General features: G+C 35.5%; 2 protein-coding genes across 5 annotated transcripts; both read right to left on the reverse strand.

Annotated features, from left to right (window-relative positions):
- Positions 1–5,019: 5,019 nt before the first annotated feature.
- On the reverse strand, positions 5,020–11,183 carry LOC130737827 (fructose-bisphosphate aldolase-lysine N-methyltransferase, chloroplastic). The gene is made up of 13 exons (XM_057589678.1): positions 10,555–11,183; positions 10,378–10,453; positions 8,547–8,752; positions 8,307–8,393; positions 8,139–8,231; positions 7,128–7,282; positions 6,939–7,023; positions 6,774–6,860; positions 6,569–6,688; positions 6,352–6,453; positions 6,109–6,279; positions 5,967–6,012; positions 5,020–5,340 (listed from the first exon to the last, which is right to left on the reverse strand). The coding sequence occupies exons 1-11, from the start codon at positions 10,903–10,905 to the stop codon at positions 6,112–6,114; spliced, it is 1,530 nt and encodes a 509-aa protein (XP_057445661.1). The 5' UTR covers positions 10,906–11,183; the 3' UTR covers positions 5,020–5,340; positions 5,967–6,012; positions 6,109–6,111.
- Positions 11,184–16,795: 5,612 nt separating this feature from the next.
- On the reverse strand, positions 16,796–20,080 carry LOC130737828 (transcription termination factor MTERF5, chloroplastic). 4 transcript variants are annotated; one of them, XM_057589680.1, is made up of 4 exons: positions 19,744–20,080; positions 18,807–18,856; positions 18,493–18,699; positions 16,796–18,404 (listed from the first exon to the last, which is right to left on the reverse strand). In XM_057589680.1, exons 1-4 carry the CDS (start codon positions 19,818–19,820, stop codon positions 17,320–17,322), a joined length of 1,419 nt encoding a protein of 472 aa, XP_057445663.1. In that variant the 5' UTR covers positions 19,821–20,080; the 3' UTR covers positions 16,796–17,319. The 4 variants fall into 4 exon arrangements, with proteins under 4 accessions (XP_057445663.1, XP_057445666.1, XP_057445662.1 ...); XM_057589683.1 differs by having other exon boundaries at positions 18,493–18,724; XM_057589679.1 differs by having other exon boundaries at positions 18,807–18,859.
- Between the last annotated feature and the right edge of the window lie 6,778 nt (positions 20,081–26,858).

Here is a 26,858-nt window from a genome sequence, read left to right on the forward strand (position 1 = left end):
TAACATGTGTTGATGCATGTACTAGATATACTTGGATATTTCCCTTGAAGAGAAAATCAGACACTTGTGCTACTTTTATCAATTTTCAAACTATGGTTGAGTTGCAGTTTGGTCACAAACTTAAGAGTGTCCAAACTGATGGGGGAGGGGAATTTAACCCCTTATCCTCTCATTTTCAGAAGTTGGGAATTATTCATAGACTTACCTGCCCACATACTCACCATCAAAATGGGAGTGTAGAGAGAAAACATAGGCATATAGTTGAAACTGGTTTAGCTTTGTTGTCTCATGCCTCAATGCATTTGCATTTCTGGGATCATGCTTTTCTTGCCACTTATCTCATAAATAGAATGTCTACTACTACTTTACAAGGTGCAAGTCCTTACTTCAAATTGTATGGTAAACATCCTGATTTTAAAAGTCTAAAGGTCTTTGGGTCATCTTGCTTTCCTTTTCTTAGACCTTATAATTCTACTAAATTGTCTTTGCATTCCAATGAGTGTGTGTTTGTAGGGTACTCAATTAATCACAAAGGATACAAATGTTTGGATCAATCTGGTAGAATTTATATCTCTAAAGATGTTCTTTTTCATGAACATCGCTTTCCCTATCCTAGTCTTTTTCCTGATGAGACTACTTCTTCTACCTCAGCTGAGTTTTTCCCTTTATCTACTATCCCTATAGTTTCACACACTAAACCACCTGCTCCTTCATCACCTATTTCTCCTGCATTGGCTAGTTCTGGCTTTTCCTCACCAGGTTCAGCTGATTCACCACAACTGCAGCAGCCTCCAAGTGTTACTGTTTCAGCAAATGTTCCTTCTTCATCAGTTCCAGCAGATACTTCCCCAGGATTATCTTCTGCTCATGTTCAGCCAGCTGATTCTCTTGTTTCAGTGGCTGCTGCAGCTCCTCCAGTGGTTGTTAACAGACATCCTATGCAAACTAGAGCCAAATCAGGAATTGTCAAGCCAAGGTTACAACCCACTCTGTTTCTTACTCGCATGGAACCAACTTATGTCAAGCAAGCAATGAAGGATGCTAAGTGGTATAAGGCAATACAAGAAGAGTACACAGCTCTTATGAACAATGGTACTTGGACTCTAGTTCCTCTACTAACTAACAGAACAGCAGTGGGGTGTAAGTGAATTTTCAGAATCAAAGAGAATCCTGATGGCTCTATCAACAAGTACAAAGCACGGGTGGTGGCTAAGGGCTATAGTCAAGTCAAAGGGTTTGATTATTCTGAGACTTTTTCCCCAGTAGTGAAGCCTATTACAGTGAGACTTATCCTTTCACTTGCTATTTCAAGAGGCTGGCCACTACAACAGCTGGATGTCAACAATGCTTTTCTTAATCGTGTGTTGGAAGAAGAGGTGTACATGGTACAACCTCCTGGTTTTGAGCACATGGACAAAAATCTGGTCTGCAAGTTGCAAAAGGCCCTTTATGGCCTCAAACAAGCTCCAAGAGCTTGGTTTCATAGGGTGAAAGAGGTTCTCATCAAGTTTGGTTTTCAAGCCAGCAAGTGTGATCCCTCCTTATTCACCTACTATTCCTCACAAGGCTGCATTTACATGCTTGTTTATGTGGATGATATCATCATCACTGGGGCTTCTATGACTCTCATTCAACAACTTACAACTCAACTTCATTCTATTTTTGCTCTAAAACAGCTTGGTCAACTTGACTATTTTTTGGGTGTTCAAGTAACTCATTTGACTAGTGGAAGCTTGCTGCTGAATCAAACTAAGTATATTTCAGACCTTCTCACCAAAGTCAACATGCTTGATGCTGTAGCTATTTCCACTCCTATGCAATGTGGAGTCAAACTCTCCAAACATGAAGGTTCTGTTCTAAAGGATCCTACTGAGTATAGAAGTGTAGTTGGTGCACTTCAATATGCAACCATTACTCGCCCAGAAATCTCATTTGCAAGTCAACAAGGTGTGCCAATTTCTGGCACAACCTCATGAGGAGCATTGGAAAGTTGTCAAAAGGATTCTAAGATATCTAAAGGGCACTCTTACTCATGGTGTACTTCTTCAACCATGTTCCATGACTAGGCCTCTTCCTTTGATTGCCTACTGTGATGCTGATTGGGGATCTGACCCTGATGATCGGAGTTCCACATCAGGCTCATGCATTTTTCTTGGTTCCAATCTTATTTCTTGGACAGCTAAGAAGCAGACTCTAGTTGCAAGGTCAAGCATTGAGGCAGAGTATAGGAGTCTTGCAAATAATACTGCAGAATTGTTATGGGTGCAATCTTTACTCACAGAACTGAAAATTCCCTTTACTACTTGATAGCAATTCCGCAAGTGTACGGATTGATCGAAGTAATACAAAAGATTGTCGAACCACAGGGATAGTTATTCATCAATTGCTTCTAAGAGTTTTGTGTTTAGAATGTGAAAAAGAAAGCAATATAAGTTTGAGGGTTTGTTGTGTTTAACACACTTGTGATGAAGAGCAAGAATTATAATTCAGATAAAGAAGTACCCTGGACAAAGCTCCACTTAGTCCAATTATGGTTCTCAAATCAAATTCTTATATGAAGTTCAGAATCCTTATCCATGATGTTATAGCCTCTACCTCTACTTGTTAATTCCTTAATCAAGTAAAACATTCAATTTCATTTGCCAAACCTAATTCCTTAGTGCCTAATCAATTCAATTGAAGAATGAAGTTTATAAGTTCAGGCCAACACAAAAAGTTTCTACCCTTATTCCTAAGTGATAGCAAACAAATCAATCTAATCCCAAGTCCCTTAATCCTCACCAACTTCTGTTGTGCAAGAAGAAAGCAAAACACTTGTGTGCACTCAAGAGAATATTGATTCAGAGAAAAGATACATGGAAAAGAAACTTTATTCATATAAGAAAATAAGAAGTTTAAACCATAATCAGAACTAAGGTTCACTTCACCCAAAATACAAAAGAGAAATTAGCCAAGCATGGCTAGGGAATTCATAATGCAAACTAAAGGAATAAAAACCTGAAAGAAGAGGGCCAAGAAGCCTCCCACAAGCTCCAAGAACCTAAACCTCTAAGTTTTGTTCAAAAAGTTACAAGATCCCTAAAAGAAATAACAAAATCCCTATTTATAGAGTTTCCAGCAGTAATCCACGCATGTGCGTGGCCTCCTCCACGCACATGCGTGGGCAAAACGCTCAAAACGCAAAATTCGAAGCATCAGATTTTGCCACCACGCATGTGCGTGGATCAGACGACGCACATGAGTGGGCATCAGGTTTTTCCTGCAGTAGCTCCACGCATGTGCGTGGGATACATGGCGCACATGCGTGGCTCATCTGATTTTTCTTCAATTTTGTAACTCCTTCTTCAACTATCATCATGGCTCATTACTTTGCCTTCAACCATCATCATTGGCCATCAAAATCACCTGAAACCTCCAAAGAATCTCAAAAACCATCATTTCCTCAATGTAACTCATGGAAACACTCATTTAATCACAATAATTCAGAAATCTTTCATTCAATTCATCAAATAAAACTTCTAATATGCAATCAACTCTCATATTCTCTCAAGACTCTAAATCAAACCTGACCTTAGGACTTAAACCTCAATAAAAACTAATTAAAAGATCATCTAAACAAATTAAAAACACCTAAACTACTCAGATGCAAATATGAATTAAAAAGGGACTTAACTTGACTTAAAACTCAATAAAAGACTCAAAAAGGAAGAAGAAAGAAACAAGAAGGACTCGACAATCATAGAATAAACCTCGGGTCATCACTACTCCTACAGTTTATTGTGATAACATGAGCACAGTGTTGTTGACTCACAATCCTATTTTACACACCAGAACTAAGCATATGGAAATGGATATATTCTTTGTAAGAGAGAAAGTTCAAGACAAGAGTCTTCTTGTTCAGCATGTGCCCTCTGAACATCAAAAAGCTGACATCTTCACCAAAGCTCTCTCCCCAACAAGGTTTCTACAGCTCAAGGACAAACTGAATGTAGTTGACAAGCTTTAGCTTTTTTCACCTCCTTCAGTTTGAGGGGGTGTATTAGAGTATATAGGTATATAAGTGATATGAAAATATCGGTTATGCTTAGTTTGTGTGTGCCAGCTGGACACAGTTGTTAATTCTGTTTTGAACAGCTGTCAATTCTGTTAGATGTTGTTACCATTAAGTTAGAGTTAGCTTAGCTGTTAGTTTAGCTTATAGAGCAAGCTTCTTCAATCCTATATAAGGATTCAATACTCATTGTATCGATTAACAATTCATAGTGAATATTTTCAGATGCAAATTTTTTCTCTTTCTCTTTCTTTGATTTTCCTATTATGCATGTGTCAGTAATTAATACCAAGACATGAAATGTGAGATTATGGCAAGAGGTAAGGTTCCCGAAAGTGTATTGAATCAGCATAAAACGTCTATTATTTTATCTAGAGCATTAGTTTTGGTACCACCCCTTTATATTCTCATACCATCCCAATACATGAAAAGTGAGATTGAATCACTAATCACAAGAGGCAAGGTTCCCAAAAAGGTATTGAATCTGCTTGAAGTGTCTATTTCATCTAGAGCACTAATTTTGGTACCACCCAATTACATTCTCACAACATCCACTTTTTTGCATTTTCCATCATAGAATGTATCACTTGTATTCCGCAATCTTACATACGTTGTATAGTTGATTTCCACAAACATAAGTGCGACAGATTAGGGTGGTGATAAAATCTATAATGCTACCAAAACTATATCCAATTCTTCAAAACCATATCCAATTCTTAAAATTGGTTTAAAACCGGTTTAATAGAATACTAATTAGATTAGTTCTCTAATTAACCAAACCGTGCACACCCCATACACTTTATATATTAAATAGGTGGGACCATCTTGAAGAGAAAAATAGACACAATGCTTTACTATGAGAGGATCTTAATCCATTACCCTTAACCTAAAGATTAAGACAAACAAGAACTAATGTCTCCGTCATTTAGTTGCTTATGTCATTTGAAATTCGTAACTAACATCTTCGGTAAACAAAAAAGAGAAAATCTTGCATTTGACATTTTTACTACTATTTTCCACGTGAACTGCAAACAGTTGGCTTGCCATACAAAAGTTATGCCTATATACACAAATGAATTAGAATCTGTATCCAGATTTCCATTTACAATTATGGCTATCGTTCAAACACCCAATTTTACAGTCATCTATGCCGCCACAGACCCCCAAAAAAAACTCAACTAATGAAAAGGGACACAGAAAAGACTCTTTTGTAGTTCATATCTTCAGGAGATACATAAAGGACGAACTAACCCTTTTTGTCTGGATTCTGGAACTCTTCCATTAATTTTCTAGAAACATCAATCATGAAAGAGTAGATATCAGCAACTCGTGAACTATATTCAAATATGTATGGAAATCTCATGGACCTATAAGATCACTCATAGAAATCTGAAACACTTATGCATAAAGGCCTTCACAATCAAACTCCATGCCCTGTTATTTCTTTTAGATGCTAGGGTATTATTTGTCCACTATTATAGAAAGAACACGAATCCTAATGCATCAGCATCTACCCATGCAATCAGACTACTCTGAAACTGGTTACATAACAAAGAATCAACAGAGCATAATCATTTACACAAACTTTTAACTACACCTATGTTGCATTCATGATCAACATCCTCCCCATGATTTTTCTCTTCTGGTTTATTTTTCACTGTTGCCTACCTATCATTTTTTTCGCATTTCGCATTATTTGGAGATATGTTTAAGCCTTGAAAGCTAACTCAGTCATTATTAAAAAATTATGCAAGGTTACCTCTTTTTCAACTACTTATTTCAAATATATTATCATATTACATATTACCCTAATTCATGGGATTTGTATCACCAGATTACCTTTCCCTTCCTTATACATGATATCAAATAGAACGCTAAAATATTCAATGCTATGAAGAAATGTAATTCAACTTACCTTGTTCGTTCAATCCACATAATGTATAGCACAGACAACCCAGTTCCTACGAAGTATAAGACAAAAAAATCATGAATTACTGCAAAAATTTCCAATTCAATAAGTACATGATGGACATATTTCAAAGCAGAGAGAGTTGGACCTTTCATTTTAATAAAGGTGCATATGCAGCAGGGCATGGAGATACACTGTGGTCAGGAAGCTGGTTTATGAAATCAGCTGTTGCCTGCAAACATGCATGAAGCATTTTCTTTTCCAGCCTAACAAGCTGAGTAGCTACTCGTTTCTTTGGATTCAGACTATCATCTGTCAGCTAATGCAATAAATAAATTATCAATGAAAAGTTAACAAGTCTTGGTCAACTTCTAATTCGAACAAACAGTACCATAGATTCATCTTCAGCCAAGGTAGTAGGGTAACCAGCCAGCCGACTCTTGAAATAATTAGCCAGCTGGTTTAATACAGCGCGCTCCATACAAGGGCTTACCTATAAGGATAATTAAAGTCAAGATTCAAGAGGACAGATACTGGATTTTTGATCTTTAGCATTCTTAAAATTCCTCAAATTCAGAAAAGGAAAACACAAGAATAGACAAACTTACAGCACAAACAGGACCTTGAGAAGAGATAACAGATGGCATCTCAGAAGGATCTGAAACATAGCCTAGACGGAGATAAGGAAGCATATCTGAAACAGCTTCCCTTTCCTTTCCAGCATAAACCTGCACCGAGGTTGGGTTAAACTATGGAATTGACAAGAAAAATCACCAAATAACTTAAACGAAATTAAGAGTTCAGTATGAATACATAAAAAACTTGAATTGATAACTTCTTATTTCTTTGAGCAACCATTCTTTTATCTTGATATTGTGGATCTTCAGTATTCAAAGCTGCCTGAGACACATGTATAAGCAGGGTTAAATTTTAATTGAAACAAGAGTGAATACGGACAAAGTAAATGACCAACTATACCTCAACTACTAGACGATCGTAGGGATTTTCTTCATCAACAAAACCGTAGTTTGTAAGTAACTTTGTGTTAGGCTGTGGGCCACACCTGAAAATGACAAACTATAAATTTTATAATGAAGCAACTACTACAGAAATAAGTACATTATCCAAATTATGCATTGTCCAGTTAAGCATGTATTATATTTATACCAGACGACTATTGGGTCCCCAGCTTTGTATGGGCGATCAACCACAAGCTCAACAGCACCCTCAACAGCAGTTAACATTGCCTTGCAGTTGCTTCGGTAGGTCAGCAAAGGAGGTCCCAGTGGAACCAAAGCAAATCTCCGAGCTAAACTAACTTTCTGATGTCAAAAAGACAAGCAATCAATTTGCACCCATTGTTGAAAACAGATAGATAGATAGATAGACAAGATTAGCAACTGCGGTTGTCAGACAGAAGAGCAGCACTTAGCTCCCTCCCAGCAGGCATATTAAACGCCATTAACAGAAAACTACATCAATCAATGAGAAGTCTAGCATGAATCTTAAACAGATCAATCGTGGAAAGTAACCAAAGATTACAAGGAAATTAGTACATGATGCAAAAGTAAGAAACAAGAGCATTAATAATATCCATGTTTGCTGAAAAATATTTACATTCTGTAGTCAGTAGTCACAACAAAAATATCAATTTTAAATTTTAAATTCATTGTCACAAATTCACATAATTTAACAAATCCAAGAATGATGGGTACTTAGAGTTAGTTAGTCAGTTAAGGGTAGCCTATAGAGTTAGTTAGTTAGTTAGTTAAGGGTTAGCCTAGAAAAAAGGGAGTGTGAAGAGGATTTAGGGATCTTTGGGATCATTTGGGAATTGGGATTTAGGAGAGTGATGAGTCTCTCGAATACTCATCTGTTTCTTGTACATTTCTCAGTTGAATAATATCAGGGTTCCATCAAAGAATCAATTAAAAGTTAAAATATGTTAACAAATTAGTAGATTGAATAAACTTGTATATAAAGCTCTGTGGCCTGATATATAATTGCAGCATGGAAGATTGGCATTGCATTCAGGTAATTTCAGGGTCAAATATGAGATGCTCATTAAAATAGACCAAGATTAACTGAAGAGACTGGTAAGGTACTAAAAAGTTCAGAGGATCTTGCACATAATTTACTAGCTGTACAAATATATACTAGATAAGAAGGCAACTTTACCTGTAAATGCACCACACAAGACTGAATAGCAGCAAAGGCTTGTTTGAAAATCTCAAATGGAAAAGCCTCGGTAGGAATGTCATATGGATATTGCTGCATTATGATATAATGTAAGAACAAGTGACAATGTAAATAATAATTGTACTTGTTCTAGTACCAGTAAATTACCTGAAAAAGAGAACCAGACATAAACCAGACTGTGTCAAGTTCATCATACTCTTTTTTTATTCCTTCAATCCTTTTAAGAATTTCATCCTAAATCACAACCACCAGAATTTAGTCCGGATATATGTGAAAAATATCAAGCATTAAAAGAACTTAATATCATCACTTATCAGTACACTGGATTTTGTATTCATCATTAATAAGAGAAAGAAAAGAGGGGGGGAGGGGCAGAGAAGTGGAAACCTTTAATGGACTTCCTGCAAGGTAAGCCAGCTCAGATTCTGACCATAGAAGAGGCGATTCCACTGCCATCTGGCCCCTACCTCGTTGACGATCAAGCTCCCTAATGTATGGATACCAGAAAGACTTCTTCCCCTGTTTTTTCTCATACATCAGATACAATGCCAAGCATGCCAATTCGGAAAATTTGTTTGTGGTCAGTAGCTCAGCTGCAATAAGGATAAAGCATGAGATATAAATTCAAAAGTTAAAATGCAATAATACACTTCCAATCCACTGATCTAACATTTATTACACCTGAACAACACAGACACAAATCAATTCACTGAGTAGAAGCATGGACGAAAATCACACTTTTCATTGTCCTATAAATGAATTCTGAGATTCTTTTCTAGAATAAGCATGTTTTGTCACCCCAAACACTGAACCTCTTCCATACAATTTCTAATCCATTTCTGACACTAAACATGACTAACCAGAGGAATATGACATACTGATAGAACTGGTATCAGAAAACAGAGAAAGAACTTCTTTAATTGCTTTAATAGAGATTACCTGAGATAACCTCAAGAATATAGGAATTTCCGAAATAGGCAGAATATTTGAGAGAAACCCAGAAGCTCCTCATTTTCCACTCAATTCAAGTTATAGCCTCCTCCTATTGTTTCCTTCAACTATCTATTCTAGGCAAACTAACTGACCTCTAACTTCTAATTGGTTAGAAGTTAGAACAGATTCTGACAACTCTCTAACTGATATACCTTAGTGATTACTGCTATTGCTTTATCACATACCTCCGTCAAAACATCAATCATCTAAATAAAATAATTCAAGAATTTGGATCAATATGCCATCTTATCAGAAAAGTTCAAATCAAATCAGCCATGAAACACTAAAAATGCATTTATGACCTATTATTTAATGCACATAACTAAACAACTAACAAGGAAAAGAGCTTAAAATAAAATATATTCTCAGTGCCTCTATGTGACGCTCATTTACTATTAGTCCCTATAAGAAATAAGTTTTCAATTTAGTCCTTAAATATACATTACAACAAAGTCTTTTCTTCCCAGGTCGAGTCAGCTACATGGATTAAATGATGCCATAATGTCCTTTCATGAATCAAATCCCATTAAAAACCATTTACATCTAAATCTCTATTAATGGTTTAGACCAAGTTTTCTTTGATCTCCCTCTTCCTCTAACTATAGGACTATCCTCCATTTGGTCTATATCTTCCTTAATGGTGTTCTATAAGTATTCTCGACATGCTCAAATCACCTAAAACAAGATGCAACGGGAGCTATCCCAATTTTCTCATCCTTACAACAGTGAGCTTCATCGCTTGTTAGTTCCTTATAGCTAAATGATAAGTTTTTCCTATAAGCCAATTCTTATATATATAATCATTCTTCATTTGGTTCTCACAAACTGTTATTGTTTTAAGTTTTAACACCAACTTTTGGAGACTTGGAACGATAACACAGCAAAGTTTATAAACCAAATTAAAAAGTATTGTCACAAATAAAGACTTTAAATACTGTTTTTGCTCTTAAACATGATAACCATTTTTCAGTTTGGCCCTTGCACTTTACATTAACTTTATGTGAATCCATGTGTCATTATACATACAGGGCTCATATTTAAAAAAGAAATATATGGACCAAATTAAGGATGAAATGGGTTTGTGTTTACAAGCTATTTCAATTCCTAATTTCCTATCATACCTGCTAACAGGGGGAACGGGAACAATGCAATTTGCATTCTACTATAATTCAGTTGCAAAGAAGAACAGGACATAACCAAAGAATCAGAAGCATTGCATAATTACCAACAGTCTCATTTCCCAAGACACGGTCTAGAGTGACAACCAGCGAATTTGGAACGGAGATTGCAACATCGCCCACCTGCAAGAAACACAACCCAAAGAAGACATAGCATATCAATAACAAGAACACCAAAATGAAAATAAGAATCACAAAACCGATGAATTACGAAAGAAAAAAACCTGAAGATCTTCACTGGCAGCAACATAATGTATAGGCTTAAGGGTATCATCGTGGGAAGGCTTATCTTTCAGAACAACCTTGCACGGAGGGAGGCCATGCTTGTGCATCCAAGATTTCAAGTCGTCGTCGTCGTGCTCCACCTCGCGCTTCCTGCCGGAAGCGGCGGTAACGACGGCATTACCGCCGGCGAGCAGGGTGTCGGGGTTGGAGGCGCAACAGTAACTCCAGCGGCGGCGGCGGAAGCGGTGGTAGTTGTTGCACGAGGGGAGAGGGTAAGCGGAAGAAGAATGGCGAATTGGAGGGGAGAAGAAGAAGCACTTGTCTGAAACTGAGACAGGTGAAACTTCCATAGGGTTAGGGTTTGTGGAAATTGAGAAATGTTTAGACACTGGGAAAAACGCAGCGTTTTGAATTGAATTTCAGCTTCTGAGCAAGAAAGAAAGAAAGAAGGAAAGAGGAGTAAGAGGGAGGGAGTGTGTTGATTTTAGCACGAAAGAGGATATTTTGGTTTGAGATTTTGGAGACTTGTTTTGTTTGTACGTTAGCTGAAGGATAAGAAGGTGAGAGAGAGAGAAAGAGAAATTAGTTTGGCTAGATTGTGAATTTGTGATGGAGGGAAACAAAAATCTAGGTGTTGTGTATTGGTCTATTATTCGTCGTGAATCCCGAATTCATTCCACCATTTACAAGAGTTATCAAATTTTTTGGTAGATGACGAACAAATAAAGAAAAACTAAGGCCTCAAATGAGGAACACAAAGGATATCCGCCAAGAAAAGAGGAGCAAGGCCTGTCGAAGGCGCCGTATGTAACGCTCTGATTTCTCGAGTGTCACACAGTAACCAAACATCATGAATTTCGTAAAGAATTTTCGTCATTTATTTGATTACTCTTCAATTAGTGACAAAGTTCAATTTTACGAATTTCTTCAAACTTAACCATATTAACCTCGCGGAAATAAACAACAACGCAAAACTTTGAAATTTAATAATCATCGGGAAGAGTATGAAACATGAGTCGGACAAGGTAAAATTACATCACTTTTAAATATCCAAAATGAAAAAGCAAAAGAAATAGTTCAATGCCCAACTCGGTACTCTCAAACCCCAAATGAAAGTGAATGTCTCTCAGCCCAACCCTACTCCTTAGCCTCTTCCTCTACTTCTTCTTCCGTGGAGTAGTCGTCATCTGGCAGTGGCTCATTGGTGAACTCCCTCAACAGATGATTCCTCAGACCTCGATAGAGTTGGCCCTTCTGCTGATAGTACTGATCAACTGCCAGTCGAAAGAAGCTCTAGGCCTTCACCTCATCCTCATCTGGGTTCTTCATGTTCCAGGACTCTCCTTGTAGCGGTGGAAGTTCCTCCTCCTTCACCTCAGCCTTCAGTAAGTCCTCGGGTTTAACTAGAGGTTCACTCATTTCTACCGATGTCTCTTCAGATGGATCTGACTCCAACTCCGACTCCTGGTTAGAGGATTGCTCTGACTCCACAGTAGGTGTCTGGAAACGAAAGGGCGCAAATGGTAGTTCCACCCTTCCCGTAAGCATCTGAGACTCGATCCACTCTCCTTTCTTGTCAGTGCACTTGAGCATAGCATTGTCGACGTATATTTGACAGACTTGGTGCGCGTCGGACACCTAAGCCTCGTCCTTGTGCTCTTCACTGAGAATCAACTCCCAAGAACGCAACTCACTCTTGGACACAGTCATCCGCCCCCCCCCCCCCCCCTAGAACAAACAGATAACACATAATAAAGGGTCAGTTCTCATGCAAGACTCACAAATAATCACAGTTCGAACATAAGCATACAATTAACAAGAGTCTCAAAATCTCATATCTCAAGTTAGCAAGCCTAAGGTTTAGTTAGACTAACGTCCTCACCATTCACACAACCACATCAACACCTTGACCAATCTCGATCATCCGCAGATGAACACACAAGGGGACCACACAGTCAACCCAAGTCACGTGGAGACCACACAGTCAATCCACAAATCTCAAGGAGACCACACAGTCAATCCTTATCCCATCACTAAATCATGGTTATCACGTGGAGACCACACAGTCAATCCACAAATTCACCCTCGCGTGCAAGTAACCGTTTGTCTCTCATGGCACCATCGTTCTCATGGTCCATAGTCTATGCCTAGTACTATAACCACATAATCACTACTTGCAAGCGAATTCACATCTCAAGGTTCAATACTTAATATCATAATTTAGGGTACAATAATCAGTCTTCATGCATAGTATAGTTCTCATGAGGTTTAGGGTTTCGCCCCGTTCCCCACAAAGATAGTAATTATCCAAACAACTCTCACATGTAGCCAAATCAATGCTCAAACCCTAGAGGGTAATAGGGTTTCAGCCAACCTTCATAGCACATCAAATAATCATGCTTTTCATGTACCAAGTAGTAAAATATCAGCAACATACATCAACTCAAACAAATAAATCAAAGGATAAGAAAAATCGCCTAAACCCTAAAAAATTGGGGTTCGGCCGTGGCATGCTTTAGATCTAGGGTTTTCAAAACTTTTAAACATGCTTGATCATGCTTCACATATCAATTTCCAGCAAGCTTTCCAATCATAACCATCAACATATAACTCAATCCAATACATGTTATTAGTCATCAATTTAGATCTATGCATATATGACAAGATTAGCAAGGTTTTGAATGAAATCATCATGGATCATGGCATCACGTGATTAGGCATAGCAAAACATAAACCTTTTCACTCTAAACATGCAAGGAAGGATCCATAATCATACATACAAGTCCCCCATGTTAAAGATCACCCAAAACCACTAACTTTCACATAAAATCATGAGATTTCAAGCATGCATTTTCCTAGACTTTACCCAAACTAGAACAGCCATTACCTTGGCCTAAGGTTTGAGAAAGAGAAGATGAAGAATGAAGAAGATGGTCCTTGCTCCTTGCTCCTTGCTCGAGTCCCTTCTTCTGCCTTGATCTCCTTCACAAGCTTTCTCTTCTTCCCCTTGCTCTCTTTCTCTTTCACGATCTCTCTCTCTCTCTCTCTCTCTCTCAAAAGCTCTCTCTTCTCTTGCTGGAGTTTCATGTGAAACACAAGAGGATGGATGTCTTCCTAGTTCAGCTTTTGTGAATAATGAAGAAAAAGAGAAAATCCTCCCTCTTTCCCTTTAACCAAAACCGGCGGCTACATGCACTAGGGCTAGGGGTTTTCACCAATTTTCTACCCAAGCCAAACTCAATTCAATTTTGTCCTTCTTTTCTCCTAATTATTTAAAAACATAAATAACATTCAGCCTTTTTCCTAAAAATAACTGAATATAAATATTATAAATATCAAAATGTAACTCCCTTTTAAAACCATGCTTTAATCATCCATTCCTTGATTTTCTCCTTCTCCATAAACACCATAAATCACCTTAAAACATGGAAAAAAAAACCCTCATCTTTCTTCCCCACACCTCTTGGCCGCCCATTCCCTCCTTCTCTTCAGATTTTTCACTCAAAAACTCATGTAACACAAAACCAAGTCAAAGACATGTGATTAAGTGCATTAACCACCATGTTTTCCCTCTTAATGCACCATAAAACCTCAAATTTGAATTTCAAAACTTCTTCGTCTTTTTCATCTTCAAAAATTCGACCAAGCCTTCATTAAGGCTCCAAAAATATTTACAAAATTATTTATTTAATAAACCATAGGTTTAAAAATAATTAAATACATTTTATCTAAATAAAAACTCATTTTATTTAAATAAAACCTTCAAAAAAAAAAAAGCAATATTCCCTCATGGAATATTCTTAGAACCATGCCCAGCACCTCCCCATAAGGTGTGGCCCACGAAACTGTCCTCGCCGACTCGATTCGTCAACTCATCGCCGTTGTCGGACCGATTTTAACCTAAAAGTCATCGGAAAATAACCTTAGCGATATTATAGTCAAAACGATCGTCATGAGGAGTACATCGTCATCTAGATATTATTAAGGTCTAATAATGTCCCTAATAAAATAATTGTCCTTTCTAAAGGCATCATATCACATATAACACAAACAATTCCCATAATATTATTTAATATTATTATTAATATACTATGCCCTAAAACGGGGTCTTACACCGTATACAACACATTCCCCACCACAGACATGTCCGCACCAAGCTTGGCCATAAAGTCCGCTTGAGCATTTCCTTCACGAAGAGTGTGACGCAAAACAACCTGCCAAGGTCGCTGGACCAGTGTCTAAATTTAATACTACCACACATATTAACACAAGAAGTCTTATTTGGTTTAAAAAGAAAAAGTTGAATTAATTTTTTTTAATTTTCATAAAAATATTACTCCCTCCGTTCCTAATTATAAGACCTAGTTTTAAATTTTTCATGTTCCTAAATTTAAGACCTTTAACAATAATCTAGCAAAAAGTATTATAATCTTCCATATATAACCTTCACATTAATTGCGTGTTTTTAATTTCAAAGTTTTAATTACCACTTACCATTAATTAGTGAGAGAAAATGACAAAGAGTAAATATGGAGGAGTGTATGCATTTTTAAAAAACCAATACACTAATCAGACACATTTAATGTTTTCTTAATAAGCGTAATTTTTTGTATTAGGTCTTATAATTAGGAACGGAGAGAGTATTGTTTTCTTATTTCATCCTTTAAAATTCATTTTATCTTTCTTCATTTATTGTTCCTGCAAAGACATTTCTTGGAAAAACATCATTTAATACTTTCTTGAAACTCTAAGTGAACAGATATATAAGAACAAATTTTTTACTTCAAAGTGGACAATTAATAAGGAATAGGGGTAGTAGGTCTTTATAATTATAAGACGCAAAACGAGAGGTTTAATTTTTTTTAACACGAAATGTAAGATAATATATATAAAAGGGCGATGTCTCTTAATATGGGTACAATAACCTAGTTTTTTTTTGATAGGCAATAGAAATATATTGAATAGAAGTACAATAACCTAGTAAGTCACCATAACAACTAACAAGAGCCTCTCAAAAACCTTGATAAAACCACAAGAACATATGTGTGCTTAAACCTCACATGTTTACCCACTAGCAAGGTTCCCGTTAAAGTCGAAAAACAACAACTAAATCAACCGACAAGGGATCCTATTAAGCCACTCAACATATGTAAAACAGAAACCAAACCAACCGAGCAAAATAAAACCCTACCAACAAAACCTACCAAAGTCATAGAGCTGGGAACAACCTAAGGGAAACAACACCAAGCAAGAAATCATTTTTATAAGAATTAACTTGGACTTTGTGGAGCATTAATTATTTTTTAACAATATAAACACTTATTTAATTGATCTTCTCTCTTTGTTTTCACTCTTCTAAATATTAATGATGCATATAAATAAGTTCAAAATAAAATGATGCATATAAATTAAGAAAAGAAAGTTAAGGGCAATTTTGGAAATTCAATATTAATCCGAGAACAAATTTAATTCATTTAACTTGTTTAATTAGATTTCTTAAATTGTGTAAATTAGTTTTTTTTAGTTCTTGAAAATAGGACCGGAAGTAGTATAATTTCAATGGATAATAGAGTAATTACACTCCACTACCTTAAGGTTTTCCCTATATGACTCTAAACTCCCAATTTACTCAAATATCACACATCACCCTATTCAATGCTTATAAACTATGAGTTTTCTTACCAATTTTTTCACAATTTCCTACAAATTTTGTTTTAAATTTGGTTAAATTCCTGCAAATCTATATCTGCAGGGAATTTTGCACATAATTAATACAATTTTTCTTCCTTGTTGCCTTTTACAAAAAAATTGAAGTCGTTTATTTTTTTTTTGCCCCTTTTTAACATGATACTTTAACATTTTTTTCCTTTGTAATCTATTCACACTAGTCTCGTTTAAGATAGTACTGTATTAGGAAATCAGATATTAATTTTCATAAAAAATGAGAACATTAGTACTCCCTTCGTTCCTTATTATAAGACCATTTTACCTAATTCTCTTAGATTAATAAAAGTAGTTACAAACAATAAATTTGTAAAAGAATTTCTTTACTTTCCTAGATTACCCTAATTTAATTACTTATAAATTTCTCTCCAAGTTATTATTTCAAAATCCTATTGTCTCTTTCATATTAAATATGAGGATAGTTTTGGAAAAAAATAATTAATGCTTCATTGATATTGTAAATGGACTTATATTTAGGAACAAGAAAAACATTCAAAAGTGGTCTTATAATAAAGATGTCAAAACCTTAAAATTACATGTATAAAGGAAAAAAGAGTACATAAAATTTATCAAATAAGGGGGCAAGGTGACTTTCTTTACCCCTTTGCTTGTACTAAAAAATTGTTGTCTGAATATAGTTTACCAAGAAATACAAGTAAATACTGGATATACAAACAATCACATCAACAATACAATAAAAGCCTTATCCCACTAAGTAGTAATTGTCATGTAGAGCTGACCAAAGCCGCGCATTAAACCCTGTTAATTTTTTTGGTTTCAGCAGCTAGCATGCTCTGAAATCAATCCAATGCAGCTTAATGCTGAAGTTCAAGGGCATGAGCTGTATTTCCTGAAGGTAACGATTGACCATGTTCCAGAACAACTGCAACTTTTCACTTCATAGAAATCGGCAGTTGTAGTGCCATTGGTCCAATCCAAGATAACAATCATGAAGTTGAGCATCTTCTAACCTCAAACATTGCCTGAAAGTTTCAATTTCCATTATCGGATTGAACAAACCTTGCTGCTTCACTGGAATCTTAACCAGCTTGCATTTTCTCCATTTTCTTTTTCAAGGCCTTCTCAAAATTGCTGCTTGACAGTGAAAGAATCTGGTTCAGCAGTAACCTCACTCCAGATTTTTTCACTCGAGCATATCTTGGTTTAATCCTCTGCTCTAGACTGTACCCAAAAAACTGAGGAAATTTAACCAGCTCAGATTTCGGGTAATCCATAGTCATAAAGAATTCCCATTTTGGCATCAAATTCTCAGTCAAGCTGAAAGTATACAGAGCTCCATATCTTGAAATCATAGTCCCAATTTCTTCCAAAGTGTATCCCTGCTCCAAGAAAAATTCTGTTACAGGCTTTATATTGGCCTCAATGCTCAGACCAAAATTTTGTGGGCACCTGAATAGGAGAATGCCAACATCAACCCCCAAAGAGCGGAAGTACTTAGCTGTGGGTCGGAGATTGTCCTCTACACTGTAACTAATAATATTGGGGCAGCGAGTTAAGATCTTACCTATACTCTCTTCTGAGAGGCCAAATTCATAGAGAAAATCCACACTTTCCCTCACCTTCTGCCTGCTATAAGTTAGCAGGGCCGGGAAGCGGTATATCACTTTCGGCCATTGTTTCTTGTCAACACCGAAAGACTCTAAGAACTTCATGGTTGGTTTAAGATTTTCAGATAGACTGATTCCACACAATTGAGGCCTTTTAGTGAGGATGGTGGCAATGTTTTCTTTTGGAACTCCAAGTTCAAGGAAAAACTCAACCACTGGCTTAATTTTACCTTCCAAGCTATAGTAGGCAAAAGCTGGGAATCGTCGTATAATACTCCTAACCTGCTCAATATCCATTCCAAGCTCCATGAGATACACAATATGAGGGCGAAGCTTGCCGGCAGCTGGGTCTATCTCATCGACTCGAGACACAGCTTTGAGCTTCTTAGAGTCTACCACGTTACTAGTAGTAGGAATTGCCAAAGTCGATTTTTCTTTCACGGGTGGGTTTGGATAGCTTTCCACTAAATCCCCCAGAACGTCGCCATGCTCTTCCAAAAGGGATTCAAGATAAGGAATAAGAGCATCTCTGATCTCTAGAGTTGTAAGCTCTCTCCCTGTTTATGACAACAGGACTGTGATCGTGAAGATCCAATATGTGAAAAAAGTAATGAAATAGCTGTAATTAATTTGTGGCAACCAAACCTGCAAGGTATCGAGATTTGTGCTTGGAGTGAAGCTTTGAGACAAGATGATCAATAAAAAGATCTGACTTGTTGATGGTTCTTGCTGCAACCGCGTTGCTCAAACCTTGTTTCTTGAAAAACAAGCACAACACAGCCTTGGCTTCTTCCTTTTCTGCTGCTAACAGGGTGGGTGGCATCACTCTCAAATTCAATGACCCATCTATGCCTGAGTAAGAAACACAATGAAAGATCTATGCTCATTGGAATAGTACATTAACCTCATACCAACAGCATCATCCAGTTTTTCATATTGTATTTAGAGAAAATACTTACCAGATTTTGCCTGGCAATAGAAAGCCTTTGCATGAAAAGAAAGTTGAGTCCTGCTGTAAAAATGAAAAGTTCAAACTTCTACTTTCTATAATATCAGAAAAATAAAAAGGAACAAGAAATAAGAGAGAATGGAAAAGCTTGCATCAGTAAATAGACAGTGAGACAGAAAAGCAAAAGGAAGAAGCACACTGATGTAGCAAGGGATTCACAATTTAGCGATGCCCTATGGTTGGTCTCTATGCCTGTTTCACGTCGTAGTATTAAGGGGACCGTGTAATGGGGGAAATTGACTAGGAACACGCAGTAGCTCTATCTCCCTTGCTGCTCAAGGGCTAGCTTTAGGTATAATACGGTCAAGGCCTTACTCCGTTCCCTCGGCAGGAATGGGCTCTTTTTTCAAATTAGTTAATTCACTTGAATTTGCATTACCTATTCTGTATCCGCAAACCCAAAACACCAATCACCTAAGTTCCCTCCTCTACATTGATTCTCTTTGAGGGTCTTTAAAATTGAAATATGCAAAATTGAAAGGTTAAACTTAAACATACTTGATGAAATGGACATTGATGCAAGGAATCCACTAGAGTGTGTATAAAAAAAAACAAACATTGATACATGAAAGTTGAGTCCTGCTGTAAAAAAGAAAAAATTCAAGCTTCTACTATCTATAGTATGAGAACAATAAAAAGGAAATAAAAACAGGAGAGAATGGAAAAGCTTGAATCAGTAAATAGATTAGACAGTAAAACAGAAAAAAAAGAACCCAAAATGGAAATTGGTAAATTGAAATGGTAAATAGAAACAGTAAATGCTCTACTATCTATACTATCTCCTCCACCTTGATTCTCTTTGAGGGTGGAAACTGGTATATTGAAAGGATAAACATACATCTAGAAATGAAAATTGGTGCAGGGAATGAAAAGTGAAAAAAGAGTACCTAGTGGTAATGGAAGAGAAAAATCTTGTGCAAGGGAAATGCTGGGGCGGTTGAAATGAGGAGAAAGCCTTCATCATTGTATGTTGCAGAGGAAGCTCCCTCACTCGTCAAGATACTGTAAAGAAAACTATCACTGTGTCTGAGCGTGCGGACTACAGTTAGAACAACGATACGCTAGTCACGACGGGATAAGGTGAAATACTGAAATGTTCAATGATTGAGTGATTTTGGGTACAAATTGCGGACTTATCCAGCAATTACTTGTCTTAAGGGGTTTTCATCGAAAAAGTTAAGACCAACGAATAAAGGGAGTTGGGTTTGGAGCCCCACCCCTTAGGCTTTGCACCCCACTAAAACAGATACGGAATTTAAATTTCCGTATCAATACGGAGAATAAAATTCCGTATCTGTTTTAGTATATAATGAATGGTTGAAAATGTGACACGCATGCTTAAATACAGTACGAAATTTTAAGTTCCGTATTCAATATGGAGAATACGGAACTTTAAATTCCGTATTTGATAAAGTGGGGTGCCAAGCCCCATAGGTGGGGTGCCAAACCCAACTCCCACGAATAAACCGTCATTACATAAGTGAAGGAAAGGAAGGAAATGAAAATCAAGTGTTGGAAGAACCTTCGAAGGCAACGATCCCAACGTGTGCGGAAAAAAATCCATTGCTGCTCCACTCCACAATAAAAAATAATTTTCTCTTGAACTAAATTATGTAATACATATGTTTATTTTTAAATATCAGTTCAAATATTTATGATCAAAGTGTTGCAAAAGTGAGTAATGACACAAAATTGTGTGTGAGTATCAATCGATTAAATATCATTCTAATTACTATTTAAAAAAAATTAAAAAAAAAAGTAGAAAAAGCCAACTGTGTTGGCGATTTTAAGAAAAAAAAAATATATAAGAAAACGCCAACTGTGTTGGCGATTTTAAGGAAAACAAAATTTAAAAAAAAAAAAGAAAAGAAAACGCCAACATGGTTGGCGATTTATTTAAAAAACGAAAAAAAAAACGCCAATAGCATTGGCGATTCTTTAAAAAACTAAAAAAAAAATAGAATCGTCACTGACAGTGGCGATTTATACTAGTTTGGTAAATAAAAAAAAAGTACCCTAAAGCTGTAATTTCCAAAATAAACTATACCATTTGGGTACAAAAGCCACGAATAAACCGTCATTTTGTTACTCCTATCTAATCTATCATCTATAATCTATATCTATATATATATATATATATATATATATATATATGTAAAGGAGACTTGAGTTTTTGCACTCATTTACATTAAATGCATTATTAAATATATATATGTATATTTTGAAATGAAATGCATTATTAAATAGTAAGACATTTCTTTTGTATTAATACATTTAATAATAAAATAAAAAACTAAATAAAATTTCTTTATTCATAATCTATTCAACTACCTATTAAATTGTAAAAGTTACTTTGAACCTTTATATTAAATAGATTAAATTAAAATATTAAAAATGAATAAAATTGTTTAAGTCATAAGCTATTCAAGTACCTACTATAATGTAAAACTTACTTGAAAGTTTGTTACAAATACAACAAGAAATAAAAAAAAAAAATCTTTTGAATTATATACATTAAAGTAAAAACAGATCAACAAAATTTCCAATGCAATAAGTTAATCAACTACTAACTAATTTACGTGTTTGTTGTATAAGGTTAAATAAAACATAACATTTTAGTTCTTTAAAAAAAGTGCGAAACAAGAATGAATGAAACAATACATTCTAATAAAAAAATTACACTGATGTTTATCGACCAAAAATTTACATTGATAAAAGTACCCATAATTTACATGTGTACAATTTTAGTTATATAATGATAAAAAATATAAAAAATAATTTATATAAATAAATATCTTAATAAAACATTGATTTAAAAAAAATATGTGGATGTTTGATTTCCCTTAAGCAATGTCTTAGGTGCGAGTTTAATGGATGAAAAAAACCTCGCTGGGAGAGTTAACTCCTCCATGATGTGAAAATTCTCGGCTCGAGCAGGATTGCCTATAAAGGAGGATACCTCTGAAGGAGGAACATGTAAGCACACAAAAAAATGAGTCAAAAAATATTTGTTTGTGGTAGGAAGTTTAAAATGAGTTAATGTAATGATTTAAAAAATATTTGCTTACTTAAAATAAAATTAAAAAATAAATTAGTCATAAATTAACTATATAATTATTTAAAAAAATTCATTAAAAACATTAAAGAGTAAAAGCATCCTACATTTATATTAAAATACATGAAGCAATATCAAAGATTTTAATTACTTTTTGATAATTTGGTTTTAATTTTCTAGGTTTTGAAGAAGAGTGATGAAGAAGATGGTGAAGATGTAGAAAAAAGAGATGAAGATAATATTATTCTGGGTTTTCTAATTTTTTATTAATTTTTTTTCCCATAAACCGTTAAGTTTTTAGATGGAATTGGACGGAAGACCAAAGTAGATAACATAGAACAACGTTGGGTACTAAAATGCAATTAAATTTTGTTAGGGATATAAATTGTGGGAAATGTAAAAGTGTGGGACCAAATGTGCAGTTAGGCCTCATAAAATTAAAAACCGAAAAAAATTATATTCTCAAAATTTATTCAACTACCTACATTAATTAATAATATTTATAAACTTAGAAATTGAGTTAAATTTTGATTAGCGAAGAATATCAAGAATTAAACTTGATTTAGAATAAAATAATATTATCAATAAATAATTTAGATAAAATAGTTTGAATTTTAAAATGGCACTATGAGGCATTTACTATTAACTATTAACTATAATGTATGCGTGTCTTTTTTTTTGAAAGGATCTCAACATAATTTTTTGATCTTATTATATATTAGTAAAAATAATTTTGAGGAAACTTAATAGAGAAATTTTTTTTTACCAAAGTTGAACAAATTTAAGTTAATCTATTTAAGTTATATCTTATTATAGTTGTAAATCTTAAAATTACTTTATTATTCTCTGTTATGACAGGTGTAAATAAGTTTGGGAAACTTTGATTGTCCCTCCCAAAATATGACTTTCTCGGTTAAATTTATAAAAATATGTTCATACAAGTTATTTGATGAGATTAAAAATTTATTGCTTAATTTATTTTTTTACAAATTGATAAAATTATTTTTATATTATTAAATTAAAAATAATTAAAATTTTAAAATTATTCAATGTTAATTAATAAATATTAATTATTAAATTTGCGTAATATTAATTATTTATACAAAGAGAACTCTAATGCTATTTACCGAAATGTCTTTTTTTGAATTTATAGAAATTTCTAAACACAACTATTATTATTTATATTATAAAAAAAATATTTTTTATTTATATATTAATTTAAACTATAATAATTTTATATATAATGTTAAAAAAGTTGTAAATAGTACAACGCCTTATATTTATTGTTAAAAATATTGGAAGTAAATCCGTGCAACGCACGGGTATTATATCTAGTATCTATTATATATAAAAGAAAAGTTTTAGCAACTTTGAGGGTAAGATAGTAAATGAAAAAATCAATGCACATGAGTGAATATTTTTTCATGGGCATATATGTAAATTTGTAAATACTTAATTATAAAATCAATCTTGACCGTTAATTGCTTCTAATCCTAACCGTGCATCATTTTCTTACAAAACCCTTTTTGAAACCTTTTCACATTCTTGATTGTTTTCTTTGTTGCTTTTGTAACTCTTGAATGTGGTTACAAATATAGCGAGAGTTTCTTTCTTTTTCTCCCATATATGAAACACCTTTCCATTCCACTTTCAGATTCCTTTCATCTTTCCCATCTTGATCTCCAGAATCTGTATTCCTATGGAAGAAATTTCTCTCATTTGAATTCTCCAAAAGCATCATCCCCTACACAAGAAGATCTTTTGTCAGGTTAGAAAATTTTCTACTTCATCTCTTCTTTTTTGTGAGACCCAAGTTTTTAAGTTTGGAATAAACCGAATAAACTTCCTTTTCACGATTATTTTGATGTAACGTGAAGGAAAACCTGAACAAGTGTTTATTGAATGGAATAAATTTGTGAAGGAGAAAGTTCAGGAAAAGATAAGGATTGTAACAAAGTCGATAAAAGTTATAGCACGATTAGTATTCGCTTAAACATAGGTCAAGAACGCTAGTAAATAGCTAATTTACTCTTTAAGGCACGATGGAAACTAATTCCAAAAATCTTCAGAGAAATGTTAGAACTTCTCTTATTCGTCTATAAACGAGCGTTTCGATACGAAACCTTGGAATGTACGAACGACAAATTCCAATACTCGGAAGTTCGCCGAAACCGAAACCCTGATAGTTCAGAAACCCTAAAATCAACGGACGATGAAGACTTTTTCCATTCGGAGCTTCAAATAAAGATTTCATCCGCGCACGCCCACTCTAATCGACGTTCCAAATCTTCCTTCAGAAGGAAGTTTCTGCATCCGAGGTCAAAACCATAAAGTGCATTTTAAGCCGGTAAACATTAAAAACAAGCCTCGAAAACCAAAAATCATACTGATATTTCTTTGAAGAATTAGAAGATTCAGCGGGAAGATTATCATGTCTAAAATACGTTGGAATCAGTAGGAAAAATCGGAATCGCGAAATTTTCATTTTTCCGCATTTTCCATTTCCTATATATAGTTTGAAAAATGAAAAAAAAAACAAAAAAATCACAACACACACACACACGGCCGTAGCTTCAAGAGGAGGAGGAGGAGAAAAGTGATTTTGCCAATTCTTGACCGATCGTCGTTCCGTTCGTTGCTATGCGTAAACCTCGAGGTACTGATGCAATTCCTTACTTCTGATCGTCAATTCTGTCGCTTTTCTCTATGTCTTTCTGTGCTCAAAGTTTTGAGCTTTTTGTAAAACTGTCCAAATAACTTGATTTCAGTGTCTAAACTTATTGCCTACGTGCTCTAGAGCATGAATATCCGGTTGTTTTCTGCTGAATCTCGCCGAATTGCCGCCGAGTTTCAATTCTGCTCAAAAACCCATTTTTATGCTGAGGTTCCGCTTTTTGGATCAAAAACTCTCGACTGAGCTTAGCTTTAGTAGGATTAGTTGTTATAAATGTCGTTAGGATCGACCCCATCTAATTTGTTTTTCGAAATTCTGATTTTGAGTTTCCGAGCTAAAAATATTGACCAAAATACCCCTGCGACAGTTTTCGAACCGATAATTTTTCTGAGAGTTTCCCTGGCCTAGATATCGCCTAAGAATACCTAGGAATTGATTTAGATCGAAGAAAAAGTTCAAAAACCCTATTTTCCATAGTGACCGAAACCTATTTGCTTGGGTACCGTGTCCAAAAATAATTTTTGGGTCTCTATAACCTGATCCATTGCGTAGCCCTTTCAATTGTCGAAATTTTGGCGCCGGTTTCGTGTCATTCCGAGTTCTGTAGCTCGAGTTATGCACGTTTTAGCGAATAAAGTGTTTTTGTACAAAACTTGAATCGAGTCAAAACTCATCCATTCGGGGGAAGCCCTTCCATTCGTGCCTAAATGTTGTACTCTGAAGCTTCTTGAGCTTTGTCGAACATTAGTTAGGATTGTTTCGACTGTATCGACTTGTTTTGATTCATTATTGCTTTGTTTGCTCAAAGGTTCAATTGTGGAAACTTTGGGATTGGCTGAACAAGCTTGTGAGGGAGACCTACACCGCGAGACTGGAACAACTCGAGGTTAGGGCAACTTACTTACTAGCTATTTGTATTGTAGGCGTCGATAACTTCGACTTGAATATTGCTTGATATTGAATATTGCTTGGATATTGTTTATCGCCTTGAATTGGAAAATGTTTTCTGGAGGCTTCGGCCGAGTGAACTTATATGAGATGTGTGTCTCCGTTTTCTGAGAGGCTTCGGCCGTTTACTGGTTTCTGTCTTATCGCTTTCTAGTGGATATGACAAGGTTATCTTTACAGCACTGCCTTATTGATTCATCGCTCGATAGAGCTTGATGTATTTGCGTTTATGATTAAATTGTGCTGACTATATTCGTGCATTTTGATGCCACTTTTGGAGTGTAGAATACACTTACCGTCGTCATGACAATGACGGGTTTGTTTTGGGAATGTTTGTTAGGTCGAACCAAGGTTCGAACCTTCATTGTTCTAGGGGATCTGGTGTTTTTCTCGGGAAGTTGTTTGGGTTTGATGGGAACTTTGAACTTATAGAGTTTTGGACCGAAAATAATCATAATCTGTTTTATATAAATAAATCCATAATATATTTATTAAGAATATAATGCTTTTAATTAATGACGATGATTCAACGGAAAAGACTTAGGAATGAAAGTGAGTTTGGAAAACGGGAATGGGTCGGTGATCCTAGCTTTGGGAACTTTATTTTGAAAGGTGTTGGAAATGAAAACTGAACTTTGGAATTAACGACATAATGCACTAACTTACGATGGAACACTTTACCTAATAAAAGAAATATTGTTTTTAAGGGAACTCATTTTATGGAAAAGATATTGAAGATGGGCTTTAGCCAAGGGTCTGGCGTTAGTAAGGTACCGAGTAGAGTACTCTTGGCACAACAGGAAGTGACGGTCAGCCGTGTAGAGTTGTATCGTGCCTGTTGATGTCTGGCGTAGCAAGCAGGATGGTTAAACCCGTGGGGTCATAACCGACTTGACTATAGCCTAGGTTTCTCGTTGTAGATGCCTTTGGTCAATGAACCAATTTTTACCTGTGAGGACGAGTTGTGGTTTTGATAATCATATTGCACACATGCATATACGCGATGAAGTGCCAAGTGGAGTACTTCGGTATAGCAGGAAGCAACGATCAGCCGTGTAGAGTTGAATCGGTCCTGACTATACCTGGCACAACAGGAGGTAACGATCATCCATGTAGAGTTGTATCGTGCCTGTTGATGTTCGGCATAGCAAGCAGAAATGGTCAAACCATGTAGAGTTTGTACCGTCTTGACTATAGCCAAAGGTGATAAGCGACACCCGAGCAGAAATGGTTAAACACGAGGCCAGTGTTACGACCGTCTCGAGGTGCCCAGCCTATAAGTGGTAATACCGTTGGTTTGTCCCGTCGCCAAGCAGAGTGACGTC

Source organism: Lotus japonicus, chromosome 2 (genome assembly GCF_012489685.1).
Source record: "Lotus japonicus ecotype B-129 chromosome 2, LjGifu_v1.2".
NCBI lineage: Eukaryota > Viridiplantae > Streptophyta > Magnoliopsida > Fabales > Fabaceae > Lotus > Lotus japonicus.